This window comes from Cornus florida, unplaced genomic scaffold, assembly GCF_030987335.1.
Source record: "Cornus florida cultivar Cherokee Brave unplaced genomic scaffold, ASM3098733v1 CherokeeBrave_3.0.0_Hap2_Chr07, whole genome shotgun sequence".
Lineage (NCBI taxonomy): Eukaryota > Viridiplantae > Streptophyta > Magnoliopsida > Cornales > Cornaceae > Cornus > Cornus florida.
Window position 1 is genome coordinate 31,492,865 of NW_026775577.1, and position 22,966 is coordinate 31,515,830.

Below are 22,966 nucleotides of genomic sequence, written 5' to 3' on the forward strand. Positions count from 1 at the left end.
TTATTGTGGTTAGCCCAGACATAATGGATTTTGACATAATGGATAGATTTTCTTCTCATTTTTCACAAGAATAAAATGTTTCCCGAAGTGCCTTGCATATATACCAATTTAAGATCAGATATTCTTCACTAGTGTATATGGCGCATCACATCATGATAACTACTCACTAAGTGGCCACCAATGGTATCAAATTAGTATTCAGAAGTATAGATTGTCAACAAGTTGATAGAGAATTACCTGTGCTCTCCCATCCCATGGAGAAGAAGTCCTTGCAAGTGATATGCTTTGGCAAACCTATAAAGAAAGGCATAAAGAGTATCAAATTTATCTCCAATAGTGTCAAAAGCTATTTTAGATGGACTCTTCAAAATACTGTTGAATGTAGGATTTACAGCAAAGAAGAAACACTGCGTAATGGGTTTTGAATATTTGAAAGTCACACAGTCGATCTTCTCTCACTGGTTTTATATAATTTATATCGCAAGGAAAATGACCAACATGCCCTTATAAGAAATACAACATACGCCTATATACATCCTAACACTCCCCCTCAAGTTGGCGAGTATATATCATGTAATCCCAGCTTGGAACAAATAAATTTCAACTGCTTATAACTTAGAGCTTTAGTAAAGACCGACAACAATGGCGATCAGCAGAGATAATTGCCAGCACACAAGAAGGATCTACAGCGATCACTACACAACGTTCACAATCAGCACCAATGATAACGGCGACGATAATGTCACCAATGATAACGGTGATGATGATGTCACCAACGATAACCACACATCTCAAACCCGCCCTGATGCCATGTTGAATTTAGGATTTACAGAGAAGAAACATTGTGTATGGGGTTTAAATATTTCAGAGAGTCATGCAGTTGACCTTCTCTCACTTGTTTTATATAACAATTTATATTGCAAGGAAAATAAACCAACAATGCCTTATAAGAAATGCAAAATACACCTATATACGTTCTAACAAATATGTTTTGTACCCGTTTAAGACACGTGACATTTATGACATGTATATCTACAATATTTATAATGGTAGATAAAGCATCCTTATTGTGTCTCCTTCTTGTTGCATTATTACTCTAAAACATGTTAAAACATTTTTTTACTCCAAAAAATAAATTAAATAAATAATGAGAATAAATAGCCGAGTTTGAAATAGGGGTGCAACTTGGACTGGCTGACCCAAACCCAATCTGATTTTAAGCTTGGGAAACTATTCTTATATTTAGGATTGAGTTCAAGTTGTAAATCTCAACCCAACATGGTCCGGGCAAGCGAAAGGTGGTGAAGATGGCGGTGAGGAAATGGGGGGTGCATTTGGTGTGTCTTCAAGAAACAAAGATTGATTCTATGAATGATCGGATAGTGAAGAGTTTGTGGGGTAACCAGTTTGTTGAGTGGGAGGCCCTGGATTCTGTTGGGACTTCAGGCGGTGTTCTTATTATGTGGGATAGAAGATGGATGGCTAAGGTGGATGTTTCTAGGGGGATTTTTTCTCTGTCTTGTGCCTTTGTGATGGAGGAGGATGGTTTCACTTGGATCTTTTCTAGGGTGTATGGGCCGGTTGATGATGATGATGTGAGGGATGGTTTGTGAGAGGAGTTGAGTGGGGTGAAGGGGAGGTGGTCTCTTCCTTGGTGCGTGGTAGGTGATTTTAATGTGGTTAGATCCCCGGCGGAGAGATCTACAGGAGGTCCGTGGACTTAGGCTATGATGCACTCTTCTGACTTTATTGATGGTCATCAGCTTATTGATCTCCCTCTTGAGGGAGCTTCCTTCACTTGGTCCAGTGGAAAAGAAGCACCAACTTTATCTCGCCTTGATAGATTTTTGATTTTCAGTGAGTAAGAAGAGAAGTTCCCGGATGTTGTTCAGGCTGTGTTGGCTAGGGTGACTTCGGATCGCATTCCTTTGGTTTTAGATTGTAGAGGGTTGAGATCTCGTTGCACTCCTTTCAGATTTGAGAATATGTGGCTTCGTGCGGATAACTTCCAGGGTCTTGTGCATTCGTGGTGGAAGGAGAAGCTGGTGGTGGGTACGTCGAGTTTTATTCTTGCAGGAAAGCTTTGTATTCTGAAAAATAACCTCAAAAGGTGGAATAAGGAGGTTTTTGGGTGATTGGAGTGGAGAAAGAATAGGGCATTGGCTGATATTGCTGAGTTTGATAGACTTGAAGGGGAGGGTGTTCTTTCTGAATCCCAACGCAGTAGAAGAGCAGCTTGTCAGGCAGAATGTGCGGAGATTGCAGTTTTGGAGGAAATTTCGTGGCGTCAGAAATCTCGGGCCTTATGGCTCAAAGAGGGAGACCGGAATACCAAGTTTTTCCATAGAACTGCTAATGCTCATAGGAGGAATAATCACATTGGGTAGATGTGTGTGGATAGTGCGGTTTTGACTACGGAGGAGGAGATGCGTAGCAGTATTGTCTCTTTCTACCAAAAGCTTTATTCTGAGCCTCTTCGGTGGAGGCCACGTCTTGATGATCTTCACTTTGATTCTATTTCTGCATTGGAAAGAGATGGGTTAGAAAATCTTTTTTCGGAGGAAGAGGTGCTGAAGGCTCTTAAGAGCTGTAATGGTGATAAGGCTCCAGGCCCAGACGGCTTTACTATAAGATTTCTGTTGGAGAGCTGAGAGGTGGCCCAGTACGAGGTTATGGGCACTTTTCATAAGTTTCATTCCACGGGGCAGTTTGAGAAATCACTGAACACATCTTTTATTGCCCTTACTCCTAAGAATTTTCAACCAATCAGTCTGATTAGTTGCATTTACAAGCTCATTGCAAAAGTCCTTGCACTTCGATTGAGGGAGGTTTTGGATGGAGTTGTCTCTAAGTCTCAGAATGCTTTCATTGGGGGTAGATAGATCCTGGATTCCGCTCTTATTGCCAGTGAATGTGTGGATTCTAGATTGTGTAGTGGGGCTCCTTGTGTCCTTTGTAAGCTAGATATCGAGAAAGCCTATGATCATGTCTGCTGGAATTTCCTATTCTACCTGTTGGAGAGGATGGGCTTTGGTGAGAGATGGAGGAAATGGATTGTTTCATGTGTCTCCACTGTCAGATTTTCAGTGTTGGTGAATGGGTCTCCTGCGGGGTTTTTCGGCAATTCTCACGGTCTGAGGCAGAGGGACCCTCTCTCCCCGTTCCTTTTTATTATTGTTATAGAGGCTCTTAGTAGGTTGATGAGAAGGGCAGTGGACTTGGGTTTTATCAGGGGCTTCAAGATCGGCCCTGACTCCGTTCAGCAGATAGCGATTTCTCACTTGCTCTTTGCGGATGACACTATTGTTTTTTACGAGGCAGAGGTGTCCCAGTTGAGGTATCTGAGATGTGTTTTGGTTTGCTTTCAGGCTGTCTCTGGTTTGAAAGTCAACGTGGGCAAGAGTATGCTTGTCCCCGTGGAGGAGGTTCAGGAGGTAGACACTCTGGCTGCTGTTTTAGGGTGTGGGACACAACGTTTCCCTATCTCGTATTTGGGTTTGCCACTGGGGGACTCGGCCAGGAGGGTGGGAAGTTAGGACTCGGCCAGGAGGGTGGGTTAAGAGAAGATTAGCTGGTTGGAAAAAGCAATATCTCTCCAAGGGTGGTAAAGTTACGTTAGTGAAGAGTATCTTGTCAAGCCTCCCAACGTATTTTCTTTCGCTCTTTCGGGTTCCAGCCTCGGTTGTTGGACGTCATGACATGCTTCAACGAAACTTCCTTTGGGGGGGTCGTGCAAAGGAGTTTAAGTATCATCTTGTGAGATGGGAGCAGGTTTGCAGGCCATTTCAGTTGGGCGGACTTGGGATTAGGAGATTGGCCCCCTTTAATAGTGCTCTCCTCGGTAAGTGGCTTTGGAGATTCGGCAGTGAAAGGCATAGATTATGGAGAAGGGTTATTTCTTGTCGCTTTGGGGAGGGGAGAGGGGGGTGGTCAGCTAGGCCAGGTCTGCTAGTGGAGTAGGGGTGTGGAGGGCCATTAGAAAAGGATGGGACGAGTTTTCCAAACATGTTAGATTCAAAATTCGGGATGGAAGGTTTGTCCAGTTTTGGGAGGATCCCTGGTGCGCGGATAGGCCTTTAGCTCTTTTGCTTCCAAGGCTGTTCAGGATTGTTGTTGACAAACATGCTATGGTTGCTAACTACTATCGCCTTGATAGCGGGAGTTATCTTGGGATGTGCGATTCCGGCGATCTTTTCAGGATTGGGAGTTGGATGATGTCGCTGGCTTGTTGACTCTCTTGTACAAACAGGAGGTGGAGGGCACTGGTGTTGACTCCCTAATTTGGGTGCCCTCTTCTCAGGGGATGTTCTAGGTCCGGTCTATTTTTGTGTGCCTATCCGGTTTTCATGGTGTTTCCTTCCCGTGGAAGACGGTGTGGTTGTCCAAGACGCCTCTTAGGGTGACATTTTTTGTGTGGACTGCAGCTTCGAGTAAGATCTTGACTTTGGATAACTTGAGGAAGCGAAGACATATTATTGTTAATCGGTGTTGTCTTTGTAAGTTGAATGGGGAGTCGGTGGATCACCTACTGCTGCATTGTCCTGTGGCTCATGACTGTTGGAGTCTCATTTTTTATTTGTTTGGTATTCATTGGGTTATGCCTCGAACATCTCGGGAATTGCTGGATTTTTGGAGGGGCAAATGGGTCGGGGGCTTAGGCGAGAGTCTTCTGAAGGGTAACCCCTTTTTGTGTTTGGTGGAGCATTTGGAAAGAACGGAATAGAAGATTTTTGATGGGAAGGAGTCCTCCATTGGGGTGTTGAAATTTTCTATTATTTGTACTATTTTCTGTTGGGGTTGGGGGAGAGATTTTTCCTCAATTGAGGATATAGTGGACTTTTTGGGCTCCTTGAGATCATAGATTCAGTTTTTTTGTATAGCCTAGGACACGTTCCCCTTTTGAACACCTTCTAATATATTTTACTTATCAAAAAAATATATATATATTATATACATTTATAAATATGATCAACCTTTCTTTCTTTTATTAAATCTCGACTTTTTGCATATTAGTCCTTTGAATAACAAATTTCATTAGAGCTTGGTTATACCTTTTTTCAAATTTATATTCAGTTTTTATAACTTTTTATGCTAAGGTGCTACCCTACCTAAGGCTAGCCCAATATCAACCCTATCTTCAAAATGAATTTTCCAACCAAAGCTTAATTCAAAGTTTCGATTATGGGTTGGACTAGGGTTGGGGAGCTTGGGTTGAATGTCCCATTGGGGGTTGAGTGTTTATACCTTCAGTTGCACCTCAACCCACCCAACTGATTGTTTTATACCCGCCTGAGTTGCACCCCTGCTTTGGAGATTTGATAAATTTGATGATTAGACACATCCCCAAGTGGGCCGAATCCCATGTAACATAAGTCAAAAGAGTGTCAAAAGAGTAGGCATCACACTGGAAATCAAACACCAAAATATCAAGTTCAAATATGCATATCCACAACATATACCTCCCATCAATTTGCAAAGCCTGATTAAGGCATTCCAAAGCCTTTTCTGAATTTGCCAAATCTTGATAGAACTGCAAACATATCAAACATTCACCACAACACCACCTGTCAAAACTAAGTGACACATAAAATAATTGTGATAAACTGCTTGCACATGTTTCTAATGAAATAGAATACATGAATGTTATCCAAAACCTAAATTCATTCACATAGTGCAAAGAATAGCATAACTAGGAAACCACAGAAACAAAAACTGTATAAAATTTTAAATTTATGACAATGACAATAAAATCTGAAGAAGTAGAGCCTACTAAACTAGAATGTATATGCCCCATGAATATCAACGATGCTCACTAGAAACAAGCAGGTACCCAGCATTTATGTGATGCTAACAAATTAATAATTTATCTGGCAAAATGCAACATCAACATCTTTACAACAAGAAATTCACAATCTGATGATATCATGGTTTTCAAGTGTCAAACAATTTGATCCACACAAATCATGTAAAAAATAGCTGCACATAATGACACTGGCACTTATCTGCACTGTAACATTATTATCTTCTTTTCTCGGACCCATATACTAAAATTTTCTATTTCTCTTTTTCCTTTTTCTTCCTGGTAGATCATGGGCCCAAGATTCACCAAAAAAAAAGACCAATAAAATCCAAAAGTCCCCAGAAGTAATTGTGTAGCTTAGTTTTCGCAAAATTTTGTTTCATCAACAGTTCGAACTAAAAGGCCAGACCAAAGGAAAATTTTCTATAAAACAGTAACGCCGCCAGTTATGCTTTATAAGTACCAGTTATGCTTTATGTTAAAGATGAAATTACCAACAAATGAACTAATAGGAAGTTAGAGGTGTCACGCTGTCACCCATTAAAGGTAAGAGGATAAGCCATTTATTGGTGTGATGAGGCAAAAGGCAATATGGACTAATTAATGTACTGGTACAAAAGAGTGAATTGATTCAAGTTAAAGATGCCAAGAGGACAGGAGGGGGAGGCAAAAGAATACAGCTAGAGGCCGTTATAAAGGACATAAATACCTTAAATTTCAATAAAAATGACTTACATATAGCAAACTAGAAGAATTTATGCAGAGTCAGTGTTGAGTTGAGTAATTTGCACTAAAACATGTGTATAATCTATTTCCCAGGTTTTCATTATGGTATGACAGCAGATGCATTCAGCTATAGCTTGAATTGACTTTGATGCTTATAGGGGAATTTTACCGAGTACTTATTCATCGATACCTGTGTTAGATGAGCCCATGCTTCAAGAAAATGTTGATCAATTTGAATTGATTTCATATGTGCTTCCTCAGCCTTCTTATATTCACCAAGTGAACATAACGCCAAACCCTGTAAGAATTAAAATTTGTATCACAAAAATTATTTCTTTTGAGAAAAGAAAAAGAAAAGAAAAGAAAAGAATGTGCGTGAATTTTATCAGTCTGATTCCATTGGACTCCACAGCCAGCAAAGCTTTTTATGTTACAGACTAACCAGATATGTGTACGCAGATTTGTTGTTCTTATCAAGCTTTACACAGGCAGATAGGTCTTCAACAACAGCATTGAATTCCTTAAACTTGAACCTGACAATTCCTGCATTAACGCCAAATCTAGTAAGCACTGGGAAGCCGTGGAACCACCATTACATTCTTGTGTGATGTGCATAACAATCATCATCCCTTGAGGGAATTTGAATCTAGTTATACCAGAATTAATAAGTTGTCTGAGATTAAGCAAGTTACCCCTTTCATGTAATATATCTGCTGAGTTCGGCTCAAACTCTAACGCCTTGGTCAAGTCTGAAATGGCCTGGTATCAAAAGGTAATCAAAATATGCCATGAATATGTGTATATGGGTTATGTATAAGAAAAGGCATTGAAAATTTTCAGTCACATGCATAAAAAATTAAAAAACTGATTCATTCAGGTAAAAGTTAAATCAAAATTTAATTCTAAAATGCTCGATTAACATGCAAGTCCACTCTAATTTTCTCACCTAATTTAAATTCTAATATGCTCAATAAACATAAACAGCCTTCCTGAGCCTCATCCTTCATTTTCCAATCTGATTTAAAAGAGTCTTGTAACAACTAACAGCCATAAAATAAAATAGAAAAGTTTTATCGCAAAATGACAACGCAACCATTCATAACTGCAACACATGAAAAGTCTTCCAGTGCCATACAATAGTTGTTCACAGAATAATCTAAAACCTGTTTAAGGAGCAGCTCCAAGCTCAAACATCACCAAAACTCACAACCCTACCTTGTAGTGTCAAGAGAATAAAGGAAGTCACTAGCTCCAACATTTGAATGGCATTACCAACTGCTTGAAGTTGCTGTGCATCTATTTTGAAATAATAATGCTCTCTCCACACAAGAACCTAATCAATAAAAAACCTCCCAGATTTGCAGAAATAAATTGCTTTATTCCTCGTCAAATCCATACAAGAACCTATGAAGCATAGACACAGACACTGCCCTATGAAGCATAGACACAGACACTGCGATACGAAAAATTTCAAAAAAATAGGATATGGACACGGCAATAAAATAATAATAAATTTTTTATTATATATAAAATTTTATTTTTTGCTAAATTTGTAATCTATATTCATAAACTAGATCACATAATTCGCGCATAGGGCAATCGATCCCAAGCTCCACGAGCTAATTTGCAACTTGGGAGCAGATTCGCGGAGAATCCATGAATTGGATTTTAAAGTTCGTGAATTGAGTTTTGCAATCCACGTATTCTATTCGAATTTGCGTGCAATCCAGCTATCAAGCCTTTAAAGTCTTGTTTGCTCTCTAGACTTCCACACCCAAAGGCAACTGTTTAAGTACTTATGATGATAAAAGCAAGCCACTTAAGTGCACAGGTAAGAATCTAACTCACAAATACTTACCGGTCAACCATAGCCCCTTTTTTTTTCCCCTGAATCAACCATACCCCTTTTCATTTGCAAAATATTTTTATATAATATTCTTATAAATAATTAATAAAATCAGTTTAGAAAAATATTTAATTATGTTTAAATGGTCCTATTATAAAAAAATAAAATAAAATAAAAACTCAACTAAAAATATTATTTAATAAATTAATATGATGATACTGTATTGCATGAGATAAGTACATATACAAACGCTACCACTCTCAAAAAATTTAAACTCTTACACTCTCACGCTCCCGCTTTATGTGATAAGTTCATAAACATAACCCATTTAAATTAGACCACCAGATAGTCCATACTTCTTTTAAAAAGCATAAAGGTCCATACGCCCAAATTTTACTAAAATACAAATAAAAAATATATACCTTTATATCCAAAAGGAAAAACTTTTATCCTTGTAAACAAACACGTTGTAAAGAAGAATTAGATTGTAATTTTATCCCCTTTCTCTTCCCCACTCCCCTTCATTCATGGGTCTGTGACTCTTTCATTCCAGAATGATGTCTATCTCATCTCCTCCATCTCTTCACCTTACTCTCTATCTATCTTCCTCTCTTTCATTCACGGCTCTCTCTCTCTCTCTCTCTCTTCCAGCGATTCCTCTCATACCCCCATCTTTTCAGATATACATATCTAGATCTTTGTCACCTATATATCTCTTTGAATGGATACACACACATTTATATACCATCTTCAACTTTCGAAAAAAACAATTACAGAACAGCCGTGTCCTCTAGCGTGTCACATCCAAAATATGTGTATATATACAGAATTGTTCACTTGCTCCCTGGTGTGCAGGAAAATGTATGCACACCTCAAGTATTAACCGTTAAATTCCATTGGGCAGTTAAAAAGGTAGTTTATTCTTTTATATCTAACGGTTAGATTTAATTCGTGCATAAATTCCTTGCACACCAGTGAGCAAGTGAACAGTGTGTGTGTGTGTGTATATATATATATATATATATATATATATATATATCTTTGAATGAATACACAAACGTATATAACATCTTCATCCTTCAAAAAAAAAAATTACTGAACAGCCGTGTCCCCTTGGCGTGTCACATCCAAAAAAAAAAAGAGAAGAGACAAGAACCTATATCTCGAGTCACAAGGATTCACCGACTAGGGAAAACATCCACTAACTCAATGAGGAAAAATAGACAAACAATTGAGAAATTAAATAATGAACTTCAACATCCCAAAACTAATTTGTGTAAATCAAGACCGATATCCATGACTGAAAGTTCACACATAATCCATGTGGCGACCTTGTGGGTGGGTGTGCCGTGGGCGGGTGCAAGAGGCACTGGCAGGCTGTCACACTGGGCAAACTACAAGTGCACAATCCCACATCGCCTGGGTGTGGAAAGTCAAAGTGCATATGTAGGATTTGTACACTCCAACTGGTATAAGGCCTTTTGGAGTAAAACCCAAGAGCAAAACAGTACGGGCTCGGGCCCAAAGTGAATAATACCATACCATGTGGTGAAGTGGGTCGTAACAAATGGTATCAAACCTAGCCGGAAGTGTGGCCAAAGGGGACATTAGGCCCCTAAGGGGGAGTGATTGTGGCAACCTTGTAGGCGAGTGTGCCGTGGGCGGGTGCAAGAGGCACTGGCGAGTTACAGGTGCACAATCCCACATTGCCTTAGTGTGGAAAGGGGGAGAGCTATATATGTAGGATTTGTACACTCCAATTGGTATGAGACCTTTTGGGGTAAAACCCAAGAGCAAAACCACGCGGGCTCGGGCTCAAAGCAGACAATATCATACCATGTGGTGGAGTGAGTCGTTACAATCCATCCACATAACAAATTGAAAGAATAAAGAAGCAAATGGTACTCAATTTGATGTATGATACAAGAAATTGGAATCTAGAGAGAGACAAAGAGAGAGAGGGTTCATGCATAAATGACAAGACAAAGACGTACAAGAGAAATAAATAGTGAAAAAATAACAAAGCAGTAATATTGCACATAATCCCACCAATATGATTGCATGTAGCATATTGTGGTTGTTACTCCTTTATTGAAAAAAGGAAAGTAAATTCAAATTTGCACTTCGACATATAACAATTGAATCCTGCACTTCCACATAAAACAATCGAGTCCTTTAGCAAATGCTCTTGGTGAGGTTGTGTCCAGAGCTCAGCTACACAAGAATAATTCAAGATTGGTATGAGAGAATTTTCTGCCAAACTCGAGGGAAAGTATTTAGGGGGGAAGTTCCTTCAAGTTGTCAAAATTTTCTTGATTTCCCTCTCTCTGCATAAGGGTGATTCGGTCGATGTAAAAATGTGGTCTACAAAATCTATATTTTTTTTTTACAGAATGGTGTATGAAAATAGTTGCATCGGGGTAAGTGAACTAATGCTCTCTACAAATTCTCACTTGCCATTCCTTCCCTGTCCATCTCTACCATTTGTAAGTTGATATACTTGGAAGAAAGGAGATTATGGCGGACATAACAGGATAAGTTTTGTCTAATTTGGAAAAAGAATGAATTAGGAAATAGCGGTTATATCCCTGGCAAGGTGATACCCAATTGGTCTTGCTAAGATGGTCAGAAGGCAACCTGTGTGTTAGGCTTGCATAAATGTCCAAATGCCTACCCTAGAATACTGCCTATTTGACTAGACTTGCCAATAAACACTCTCAACCAAAAACACAGTTAGTTATGTCACTAAATCACTTTAAATAGAGATCTAGGGCGTGCTTAAAATCAGAGAAAACTTCATCTTCTAGGAAGGCTTTAGAAAATTTTAATCTTCTAGGAACGCTTTAGTTGTGGAAAGATGGAAGTCTATGAAAGTTAAAAAATAAATAAATAAAACCTTAACTAATATAAGACTGTAAAATCAATTTGATGTGGAACTTAAACTGTTTTGAAACTAAAATTGGTTTCAATAAATTTATGGAGGTTGACAAAACTTTGAACATGTTATCAGAACCATCAAGGAAATGACTTCTAAACAAACTGCCCAATAACCAAAGATGGCTGTGGCATGAAAGAAACTAAAGATCAAATGAACATTTTTTTTTTTTTTTTTTTTTTTTTTGATAAGTAAAGATCAAATGAACAATACAACATGGAAAGCTCTTACCTCCATGGATTCTCCCAAGGCAGCTCGGGCCTGCCCTCTTCGTTTCCATGCCTCACCAGCTGATGGGTTTGATTCTATAGCCTAGGATATAAATAACAAAAACCACTTATGACAAGTAGTTAAAATATTTAATGCACACATCGATTTTGGAGCTTTGAATACCTTTGTGAAATCAGCAATAGCAGCATCGAGTTCTCGTTGAAATGCATATGCTGTTCCTCTTCCTATTAGCGCCTCAGGATAAGTAGGATCCTCTTTTAGAATCTGTGTATATAATATAAGGTAAGACAAAGTTCTGTCAAACTTGATAATGGAAAAATATACTGTTGATTACTCAAACTCAAAGCATTCCCTTTTTCCACCCTAAAAGCAGAAAACGAAAAATGAAGGAAAGAACGAAACAAGGATCATGAAAATTTCTCCATGGGACAAATGTAAAGGCTAAAATAAATAAGTATAACCTGGTCAAAGATGGATATGGCAAGAGCATATTTCCCTTCATTGACCTGCAATTGAACAATGTTAAGAGAACACTTCCATGAAACATGTGACAAATTATAAATAAGAACTTCAATAATATACCTTCTGGGGAAAAAAAAAACCTTAAATAATACATAAACTTGATGGAACGAAAAATAATGCCACTTCTTCCGAAAAAAGCTCAAGAACGACATTCAATTATTTGCTAAATTTTAATATGGACAATAAAACAGCAAGTAGGGAAGAGAGAGAGAGAAAGGGGAAGAAAAAAAATGCAATATTACTCATAATATTATTTAAATCAAGAAATATTAGGTAGTTTATCAACAAAGCACTTCCCAACTGAAAATTGCATTCCACCAGTAAGTATTATCACGAAACACCTATGTCTTCAAATTCCTTAATTTTTAATTCGAGTTATTTTCAAATTTCCCATTTATTTAAAAATTCAGCATGCACTCATCCAAATGATGACCTCCTTGACCATACAACTCAACTAGACAAAGCCTTTGCCTCTTATTTGAGAGAGTTTCATAATATTAATTAGCATTTCTTCAAAAGTATCACATACCAGATCATTATTGTATAATTTGCATCTTTGAGACAACAGAATTTTCAGTTACCATTTTTTTTTTTTTTTTAACTTAACAATTGCTTTCAAAAGATTATGTCCATCATATTGTTTTCATTGGGTACATCATCTTTATGTGCCATTTCTGCCTGTGTTGGTAAAATGGTTATGAAAAACTTGGTTAATTTATTAATGTAAAGCAAAGGTCCCAAATAAAGTTGGTTCCCCAAAAGGTCAACCTTGATGCAGGAAAACTATTTCAGAATCCTTGGAAATACACAATAGATCAAAGTTTCAGTTGCAGCATCATGGAAGGAGGTGATCAATAAAGCATGTATACTGGAAAATACGTAATTCACTAAAAAGCTATGGATTTATCAATATAAGAATACCAAATCCAAATTTTTTAATTATATTTACTAAATTTTATTAGGGATACAAAAGCATGATTCGGCACCTATAATAATGAATCATGCACTAGTTTCAAGTGAATTTCATTCACCCTATAAAATACGGGGCACTCCACTAATGTGCTCTACGCTCCACTTGCTTTTTAAAAAATGGAAATAAGACAATTATCCTTCAAAAGCACTCCAACACTCCACAATTATCCCAAATATTGCTCTTGCACTCCGGTTTATTAAAGGTAATTGTGTCATCTCCTTGATTTAAAAAATCAAGTGCAGTGTCACATCCCTAATAATATTAATTAGGTTTAAGCAGGAATTGATCCATGCATAAGAACCACCACCAATAGTTGTAGCCTAGAGGTATTTCATCTACCTTCTGAAGCAGAAGGTCAAGGTTCAAGTCCCACTAGCAACAAAAGGTGACTGTGCGTGTCACCTACCATGGTATAATAATAATATTAACAATAATAATAATCAATGCACAAAAATCGCGCTTCTTCAAGTACTGAGGTTATCACGCAACAGGGTTTCAAAACATGAAATTTGTCATGAATGATTATAAATGTATTGAATGAAAAATCTTACAAATCAATAAATAAGTTTTTTAATTATTATTTTGGTTTAAATTTTTTTTACTTATTATTGTCAAAACTCTAGTGTGTCACCCCACTGAAACAAATTCTGGCTCCATACGGAGTGTACTAACTCCCAAATTCCCAATCCCCCATTTAGTAGATATTGGAAATCCAAATTTGGCAATCTATTAAGACCAATCACTTTTTAATTAATTGCAATAATATATTGTTAAAGATTATATTTTGTTTGTAAAAATTACCAGGGAGGTCATACAAGTAGGATTGGATGAACCGAGAGTTTGAGAGTTGATTAATTCACAAGAATTATAGGTTATCTTTAAGAGAATATATACAATTAAGTTACACCATTTCTAACAGCCCAAGCTTTTAGTAGGTGGTGGTTAACATGGTATCAAAGCAGGCAAAGTCCTAAGGTCAAACCTCACCTTCGCCCAGATTATTAAAATAAAAACACATAACAGAATGAAAATTTGGCCATATGTGAGGGGGCGAATTAGAGGGGATCATTTCAGCTCAAGCTTTTAGTAAATGGTGGTATATTAACCATCTCTAACAGTTTAAGCTTTTAGAGTACATGGTGGTTAACAGTTGGTACTAAATTTGTCAAATGTTTTACCTGTCTCTAATCATCCCCTCCCCACACCTAGAGGACTGTGTAGGTGGACATATATTGGGCAATACACTTTTTGTTTTCAGTAAATTTCGCACATGAAGCAGCTATTTTTTAAGAAGTTAAAGTACTCGACGAGGGAACATGCCTCCGTGGCACAACCACATATGTGTTAAGATACAACTTCAGACCTACCAATTTAATGGACAATGAAACCTATTTTGGTAATGTAATAGTCAATGGTCTATCTGACCAATTGCAATGAGAAATGAGTAAATAATGAATTGCACTGTTAAGGGATGGTTAAATACTATTATGACACGCAAAGGATTGGGATGAACAAAGTGCCAGAATTGAGTGAGAGGAGCCAACATGTGAATGTGAGAGAGAGGTTATATAAGATCAAAGGGAAATGAATTACTGTCTTAAGGCTCCATGGATTTTGTAGCCCATGAAAACTTGAATTATTAGCCTTATCTGGGCTTTTAGGGATATGAGAGCCAGCTAAACCATAGGAGTTGGCACCGATCATAATTGACATCATGGTAGGGCCTGCCAGCTCGTAAAGCTTGTGTCACTAGGCTAACAAACTAAACTAACAAAAAGATAACTGCCAATTCGTTGATAAAGGATGGAGCACATGCTACTGTGGCGTGTGTCTCAGTGACATGGAATCCCCTCTCTTTTAGGTTGGCTAAGACACCGGCTGTCACCCTTAACCAGTCGAGTGAGAGGATTACCACAGCTAGCCCCCAACTCTGGCTGCCAAGTAAAGAGTACCTAAGGGTCCAATATAGAGAGTATGTGGTGCCTCAACCACACCATCAATTAACGCCAAGCTCACCTAATACTAGGATCACACACTCGAAGCGTCTTTCTGAGGTACCACCACCAAGCTGCCCTAAAATGGAATAAAACAGATGCCCTTGGCAACCATCCTAAAATGGGCTTCCGCTGTGGGCATTAGCCATTAGATTCCATTCTTAGGATAAGCTGAACCAAGTCTTTAGGCGGGCCCCAATGGAAATCAATACACAAGGCAGACCTTGTTGACCCACATGGTGCCAAGCCCCAATTACGCACATTAATTTATCACCTAAAAGCAGCGAAAAGGTTTCAAATGATACTTGTATCTTGGTGCAATTTCATAGCTTCAATATTATTTTAGTTGCCTTTTAATACTTTTTAGGTACCTCATAGTTTACATTTATAACTGTCCTCCTAACCAATTATCATCATCACCCAGATCTAGCCACTAGTATGTCAGCCGTGAAAAAATTAATCATCCACACAAGACCATATGCAGTAAGTCATAAGACTCGTAACAAGGGACAGAAAGAGGACATAACATATAATTTTGACAATATTTGTGTGTAAGAGGTGAAACCAAAACTCTAAAGAGGACATAACTATAAGGCCATCTGAGAAAATGCAACCATGAAATTCTGTATATAAATACTAAGGTAAAGTTTTGACATCCTCGGCATACAAAGGCCAAAGAGTAACACCTTATTAAAAGAAAATAAAACACGCACAAAATTAAAACTATATATAGCTATAAAATTTTAGCTACAAAAGAACCAAGAGGTTGGGAACAGGTTAAAGGAGTGGCAAAAATGACTGGAGACGCACCTGTGCTATTCCCCTTGACAATCGCATATCAACAGTTATTGACTTGGCCTTTGGAATCCTAGTAAAACCAAATTTTTTGTTCTTCTTGGGATCATCATTTATTTTTTTGTTTTTCTTGGCATCATCATTTAATTCATTGCGTATGCCAAATTTATCACTTGGCTTGCTGCGAAACTCAGATATATCACTTGATTTGCTGCAAATCACTGATAATTTGCTGGATGATTCTGATGTATCACTTAAGTCATCTGTTCCATTTGGCTGGCTACCATAAGTTCCATTTGATTGGCTACTGTAAGTTCCATCTGGTTGGCTATCAGACTTTATGTTCTTAACTTTATCACTTGACTCACCAGGTACGTCAGATCTACAGTTTGACTCGCTGTGAATCACAGATGTATCACTTGATTCACCCTGCTGTTCAAACTCACTACTCAACTTACTATGATTATTACAGATCTCACTTGATTTGATAGAAATTAGAGGCCCGGATTCAGATGCAGGCAAAGAAGAGTTAGAGAACTCCATATCATGGTTTTCACAAGTACTTCTATTTTGTTTTGCATCTGTCAGAAGCTCTTCCAGTTCAAGCAGTTGCTTCAAATCTGCAGATTGTTGAACAGCATATTCATAACCTTGCTCCCAGACCAAAAGAGCATCCTCTTTCCTTCCCAATGCAGAAAATGCACGACCTATACATCAAAAAGACTACAAGAGTCAACAAGACTGAGTTTATGTTTTGGGGGTGGGGAGTTTATGGGGGGAAGGGGGGCAATGCATGACAAATGTGAAATCAACCAAAATAAATAAATAAGTACAAGTTTTCATCAGAAATTATCGTTTGAAATATCAATCACATGAACATTAAGAATAACTTTTCAGCTTGATTGTCACAGTAATATATTAATTTCACTGACCGAGGGTACAGATAGCATTGTAGAAAGTTTCGATTTTGCTTGTTTAAGCAGACATTATTCATGTGTGACCATATGCCATTCCCCTTTTTACATATTTATTGAGAGATACTTGGCTTTGCAAGTATCCAAAAGTAGAAATATCAAAAGCAAGATTATCCAAAAGATGATTTCCAAAATTATTTATTCTTTTAAATTGTCACCTAGAACTGTCACACTATTACTAAAATCAACTGTAATTGCAATTTCTTGTTCACATCTTATAATTACAGATTTACCTGACGAATAGGTGAGGACTGTGAGGTAGCGTATTTCCAGTCAATAATATGGTTACATTAGTAAAGGACAACACACACGAAGAGGGAGAAAGAGAGAGTGTGTGCGGGTGTGTTCAGTCAGTAGACAGCTGGAACATGATTAAGTTCAATTCAGATTTTGCATCTAATGCACATCACACATTATTAGTTAGAAACTCATCAGCCTTGTAAGAAGTCCTCATGAACATCAGTGTATCATCAGTTATATCTTCAAGTTCTAGTTAGTCCAAATCAACAAGATTGGAAAAAATAAAATAAAAAAAAAGGGACAACTGACTGTCAAAAATAAGCAGAATAACACAACTTATTTATTGTATCAGGCCAATCACATAAGCTCATCAGTAGTAGACTAGTTTATAGGTTCATGTTGGGCTTGGGGTATCCAACCCAAAAGGTTAACCTATTAGGTGGAGTGACCCTTGCCCTATATAAGTCCCAGATTGCCTTATTTTCTAACCAATGTGGGACTCGTTCAACTACCCAACAATCCCCCCCTTGAACGAGGCTCCCCCCGGTGGATAGAACGTCATTGGTCCCTTGAACGAGGCTCCCTTCTCATCTTTCCGTCAGCTAGGGGATCTTGAGTCCACATGCGGTTCTTTGGGAACTGGCTCTGATACCAGTTATTGGGCTTGTGGGTATCCAACCCAAAAGGTTAACCTATTAGGTGGAGTGACCCTTGCCCTATATAAGTGTCCCAGATTTCCTTGTTTTCTAACCGATGTGGGACTCGTTCAACTACCCAACAGTTCACTACGTGGATTCAGAGTTCAACTCCTTAGGTAATAAGAGGATCACATATTGATGTGAGAACCTTGATTAGTGCAACCTTGTGTGTGCAAACAAAAATTCAAGATTATATCAAGTAGTAGTAACAGTTCATGTTTTAGATGGTGGAGAATGATTGAAAGTTTCAGTTCATTAAAGTTTCAATTAAGTGAATCATAGCTATGTATTTCAAAATAGAACTAGTCTGACCTCCCTGCTTCCAGTATTTTTTTTTTTTTTTTTGATAAGTTCCCTGCTTCCAATATTGGTGGAACGAACATTGGGTAATGGTCTTTTTTATTTTAAAATAGAAAAAAAAAAATTTACTTATCAAAAAAAAAAAAAAAAATAGAACAAAATTTTGTCTGACATTAGAAAATATTTTGACAATTATAACTATTAAGAAATATTTTTACATTTGGCAAGTTTTGATGATATTCAAACTTAAAAAGGCATATATAACATTAATACGGTAGCTTCTATAAAAGAAAGGAGTAACAAATAGATAGGGGCCCAAGAGATATAATATGATGGGTTTTAGAAAACAAACTCCTAGATATATATATATATATATGTATGTATGTATAAAATTGTGACTACAGAAAAACAACTGCCAGAGGAACAAGTGACTTTCTGAGTTTTGTATACTTACATTAAGGATCAGCAATAACCCCATATTTTTCTGAACCCCGTCTTTTTCTGATTTAGTTATAAATACATTGATAAAACACATTTCATGATTTACTGATGATATTATTATAATTGATTAAACTAAAATAGGGTTTAGTACTCCTCAGAGGTACAAAGAAAAGCTTTAGCTTGTAAGAGTTTATTATAAGTAGGACTAAAACTAATATATGGGCGATAATTTTAACAAAACTAGAAATACAAGTGGAGAAATAATTATTTAGGTTCTTAGGGCCTTTTTGGCCCTTAAGTAATTTCTCTTGAAATGCGTTCCCCATTTGAACGCTTTCTTATACAATCTTACTCATCAAAAAAAAAAAAAAAAAAAAAGTGGATAACTAAGTGAAGACCGAAAATCTATAGATACCAAAAGTTGAATAATTTCACCATCTGGATTCAATTCTTCAGAAAGAGAGAGATGAATATTTACACTATCTAGATTAAATTATTAAAATCTTCACAAAGAGAGAGAATCTTGGGATGTTGCTCTTAGAATTAAAACATATAGGAGCACTTTGGGTATAATGTATCATTAATGTATATCTCTAAAATTAAAAGATAAAATCTATAAAACAATGACAACAAGTTCATAAAATCAACGCAGCAGAATTTACGGTGTCAAGATTCATACATGGTAAAATAAAAATAAAAAATAACATATAATTAGAAAAAGAACCCTATTTGTGAGATCGCTGAAGTAAACATCTATTGAAGATACAATGAGAGGATATTAATACTTATCAAAAAATAAAAAATTGAGAGGATATTAATAAAGATGGTTTGAACATGTGCAGAAAAGACCAAAAACTATACATGTAAAGAAGCATGACGTGACTACATTGAAGGTAGTGCTAAAGGAAAGGGAACCCAAAATTAACATGAATTGTAATAAAGGAAAGATAAGATCGATTGTGATGCAACAAAAATTATGGCCTCAGATAGAACATATGGATAAAAATCGCCGTCTATCTAACTTTAAATAGTCAGGACGAGGCTTCATTGAGTTGATGCTAAAAAGACAAATTCTTCAAAAAAAAAAAATTAAATAAATAAATTAGCATTTATGCACCCCAAGTCAGATAAAAAAATCATGTTAAAGGCACAATTTTGGGAATATGGATTCTTTTTTGTCTCTGGTGCGCGCTTTTCTGTCCTTGTGAATGGAGCTCCGACGGGCTTTTCTCTAGTTCGAGGGGCTTGAAACAGGGGGGTCCGCTTTCTCCTTTCCTTTTTCTTTTTGTGATGGAGGCGCTTAGCAGGTTGTTGAAAAAGGCAGTTGAGCTGGGATTGTCGAGAGGCTTTCAAGTGGGTAGAGATATTACTAGTCAGTTGGAGATTTCTCACTTGATGTTTGCGGATGATACCTTGGTTCTTTGTGATGCTGATGCGTCCCAACTGAGACATTTGAGATGCATTTTGATATGGTTCCAAGTTGCCTCTGGGCTTAAAGTGAATGTCAGAAAGAGTGTTTTAGTGCCGGTTGGGGATGTTCCTGATATCGATATGTTTGCTCAGATACTCGGATGTCGCATTGGCTCTTTTCCCATTTCTTACTTATGTTTGCCTCTGGGTGCTCCTTCGAGATGTGTGGGGAGCTAGGATCCGGTGATGGATAGATTTGAGAAGAGGCTGGCGGGTTGGAAGAAGCAGTACCTCTCCAAAGGGGGCCGGGTCACTCTGATCAAGAGCACTCTCTCTTGCCTTCCCACCTATTTTATCTCCCTTTTTCAGATTCCTTCTTCGGTGGCGGAGAGAATTGAGAGTTTGCAGCGCAATTTTCTTTGGGGAGGGAGAGGAGAGGAGTTCAAATATCATCTGGTTTGATGGGAGCAAGTATGTCGTCCTCTTCGGAGCGGAGGTTTAGGGATTCGAAGGTTGTTGCCTTTCAATAGGGCTCTTCTTGGGAATGTCTTTGGAGGTTTGGTTGAGAGGCATTGGCTTTGGAGGACAGTTATTGCCAGAAAGTTGGGCGAAATCAGTGGTGGGTGGTGTTCTCTTGAGGTGGGTGGTGTTCTCTTGAGGTGCGTGGTCCTAGGGGTGTGGGGGTGTGGACTTACATTCGAAAGGGATGGGACATTTTTCGTAATCATGTTGGATTTCGGATCAGGGATGGTAGGAGGATCAAATTTTGGGAGGACCTTTGGTGTGAGGAGCTTCCCCTTGCTCTTTCTTTCCCTCGACTTTTCAGGATTGCTTCTAACAGGCAGGCCTTGGTGGTTGACTGTTATCATCTTGATAACGGAAGACTAACTTGGGACGTTCAGTTTAGGAGGCATTTTCAAGATTGGGAAATTGAGGTGGTCACTCATTTTTTGGAGTTACTGTATCGTCAAGTGATCTCTCATGAGGAGTCTGATTGTTAGCTTTGGAGTCCACACTCTTAGGGTCGATTCGAGGTGAGATCCTTTTTCAGATGCCTTTCTATTGGGGAGGGTGGCCCTTTCCCTTGGAAGGCTATTTAGCGCTCCAAGGCTCCCCTTAAGGTGGCCTTCTTTGCTTGGATGTCTTGGGTAGGATTTTAACCCAGGATAATTTGAGAAGGAGAAAGCAGGTGGTTATCAATCGCTGTTACTTGTGTCGACGCGATGAGGAGACAGTGGATCACCTTCTATTGCATTGCAATATGGCCAGAGATTGTCGGGATATGATGATTGGGTTATTTGGGGTCCCCTGGGTTATGCCCTGATCCTTTAGAGGGTTGATTGAAGCTTGGAGAGCTTTCTCAGTTGGGGCTCTCATCCGGGATGCTTGGAGGGCTACCCCTCTCTATGTTTGGTGGTGCATTTGGCTCGAGAGGAATCGGAGATATTTCGATGGCAAGGAGAAACCCATTTCTATGCTTACATTCTCTATTATTTCTACTCTTTTTTGTTGGGTCTCAGGGAGAGATTATCGTTCTGTTGAGGAGATTGTTATTTTTTTGGCCTCTTTGAAGGCTTGAGTCTTTTTGTGGCCTTATGTTTCCATGGGATTCACTCCTCTTTTGAGCGCTTTTTATATAATTCTTACTTATCAAAAAAAAAAAATGAAACTGGAGATAAGAATAATTCTAGGAGGCTACTTTATAGTTCGTTTATAATGGCAAGTGATCTTATAATAGCAAACACCTAATTAGGAAAAATAATAATAGCAAACACATATTTGAATAAAGAAAGATCAAATAAGGGTCAAACAGATTTTTCCGAACTAGCAAAGTAGATAATCTAATGTGCAAGGTTATTTCTCAGGAGAGAGAGCTTTGCATCATGTTATAGACATACTTATCAAAGGACAATTAAGAATGAGAAAAGAGATCAGAAATACAAGTAAATACTGGTGTTTAAAAGGGGAGAAGTTAGAACTGATCGAAGAAAAAATGTTATAGGAAGTAGCATGAAATATTTAAGACAAAACTCATGTAAAGCGAAATAGAACAATTAAAAGAATACTGAAGATAGTCTCAGGTAATCATGATGGATTATCTACAGCTTTTAGTTAGTAGAATTAAAAAATGCAAACCGGAGAGAGAGAGAGAGAGAGAGAGAGAGAGGGAGGGGGGGGGGGGGGGGGAACTTAGCAAAAAAAATTAGAAATGAGGAAAATTTTGAAAGATGTAAATGTTCAAGAAGAAGAAAAAAGAGGTACCAATAGAAGCTAAGTTTAAAACATATGTCAATAATTATACCACAGGAGAAGAATTATACAAACTTGCAAACAGTGAGAAAAAAATAAAAATATCATGAACATGATAAGTGCATAAACCGTGATGACCTCGAGGTCTGAGCGAAAGATTAAGAAACTATATGGAGGTTGAATGATTACTTCCTAGAAGCTGTCAAATAAAATTAGAGATAATAGATCTTTTCTTAGAATCCAAGTGCCCAAGGCAGATATTTGAGTGTGTGCGCGCGCGTTGATAAAGTGAAAATACCAAGGACTTTACTTTGCAGGGAAAAAAAGGAAGGTCTTCAAGAAAATTGACGATATATTATGTGTCTTGGTTAATGAAATTATTTAAGGTGAAAATGGTATGGAAATTAGTCATTGCATCAATCACTGTTCTGAGAGTAGATAAGTTTGATGGAAGAGGCAATATCTTTTAAAATAAGGGCACTTCATCACATCAAGTTTGCACACTTATTTCATTTCCATTTTCTCGAAACTGGCTTCAATTGGGAAGAGATTAAAGAAAGCTTGATCTTATGGGACTGGTTGGCGAAAAAGTTCAAGTATCACTCTTAGTTAAGTGGGACGCTACTTGTTCTCCTAAAATGGAAAGGAGTTCAGGGTGAAGAGGTTGAAAAGGTTTAATCAGGCTCTTCTAAATAACGGGTATCGGAGCATTGGTTGCAAGGGAAGACTTTGTGGAAGAGAGTAACGGAATGCAATAATTGCAATTCCTAAAAGGGGGTGCTCCTCAAGGGAGGTGTTTTTATCTTGTGGATTTGGTGTTTGGAAGGAGAA

The 22,966-nt window shown here is 37.8% G+C and overlaps 1 protein-coding gene across 2 annotated transcripts in view; it reads right to left on the reverse strand.

Moving 5' to 3' along the window:
• Window positions 1–22,966, reverse strand: part of LOC132266956 (suppressor of RPS4-RLD 1) — a 50,372-nt gene that overhangs the window by 21,741 nt on the left and 5,665 nt on the right. For both annotated transcript variants that reach the window (XM_059767990.1, XM_059767989.1), the window contains exons 3-11: window positions 15,838–16,529; window positions 12,000–12,044; window positions 11,701–11,802; window positions 11,539–11,619; window positions 7,219–7,285; window positions 6,969–7,069; window positions 6,717–6,824; window positions 5,460–5,530; window positions 238–294 (exon numbers count right to left, since the gene is read on the reverse strand). In XM_059767990.1, coding sequence (XP_059623973.1) covers window positions 238–294; window positions 5,460–5,530; window positions 6,717–6,824; window positions 6,969–7,069; window positions 7,219–7,285; window positions 11,539–11,619; window positions 11,701–11,802; window positions 12,000–12,044; window positions 15,838–16,529 — 1,324 coding nt within the window. The remainder of the gene's footprint in view (window positions 1–237; window positions 295–5,459; window positions 5,531–6,716; window positions 6,825–6,968; window positions 7,070–7,218; window positions 7,286–11,538; window positions 11,620–11,700; window positions 11,803–11,999; window positions 12,045–15,837; window positions 16,530–22,966) is intronic.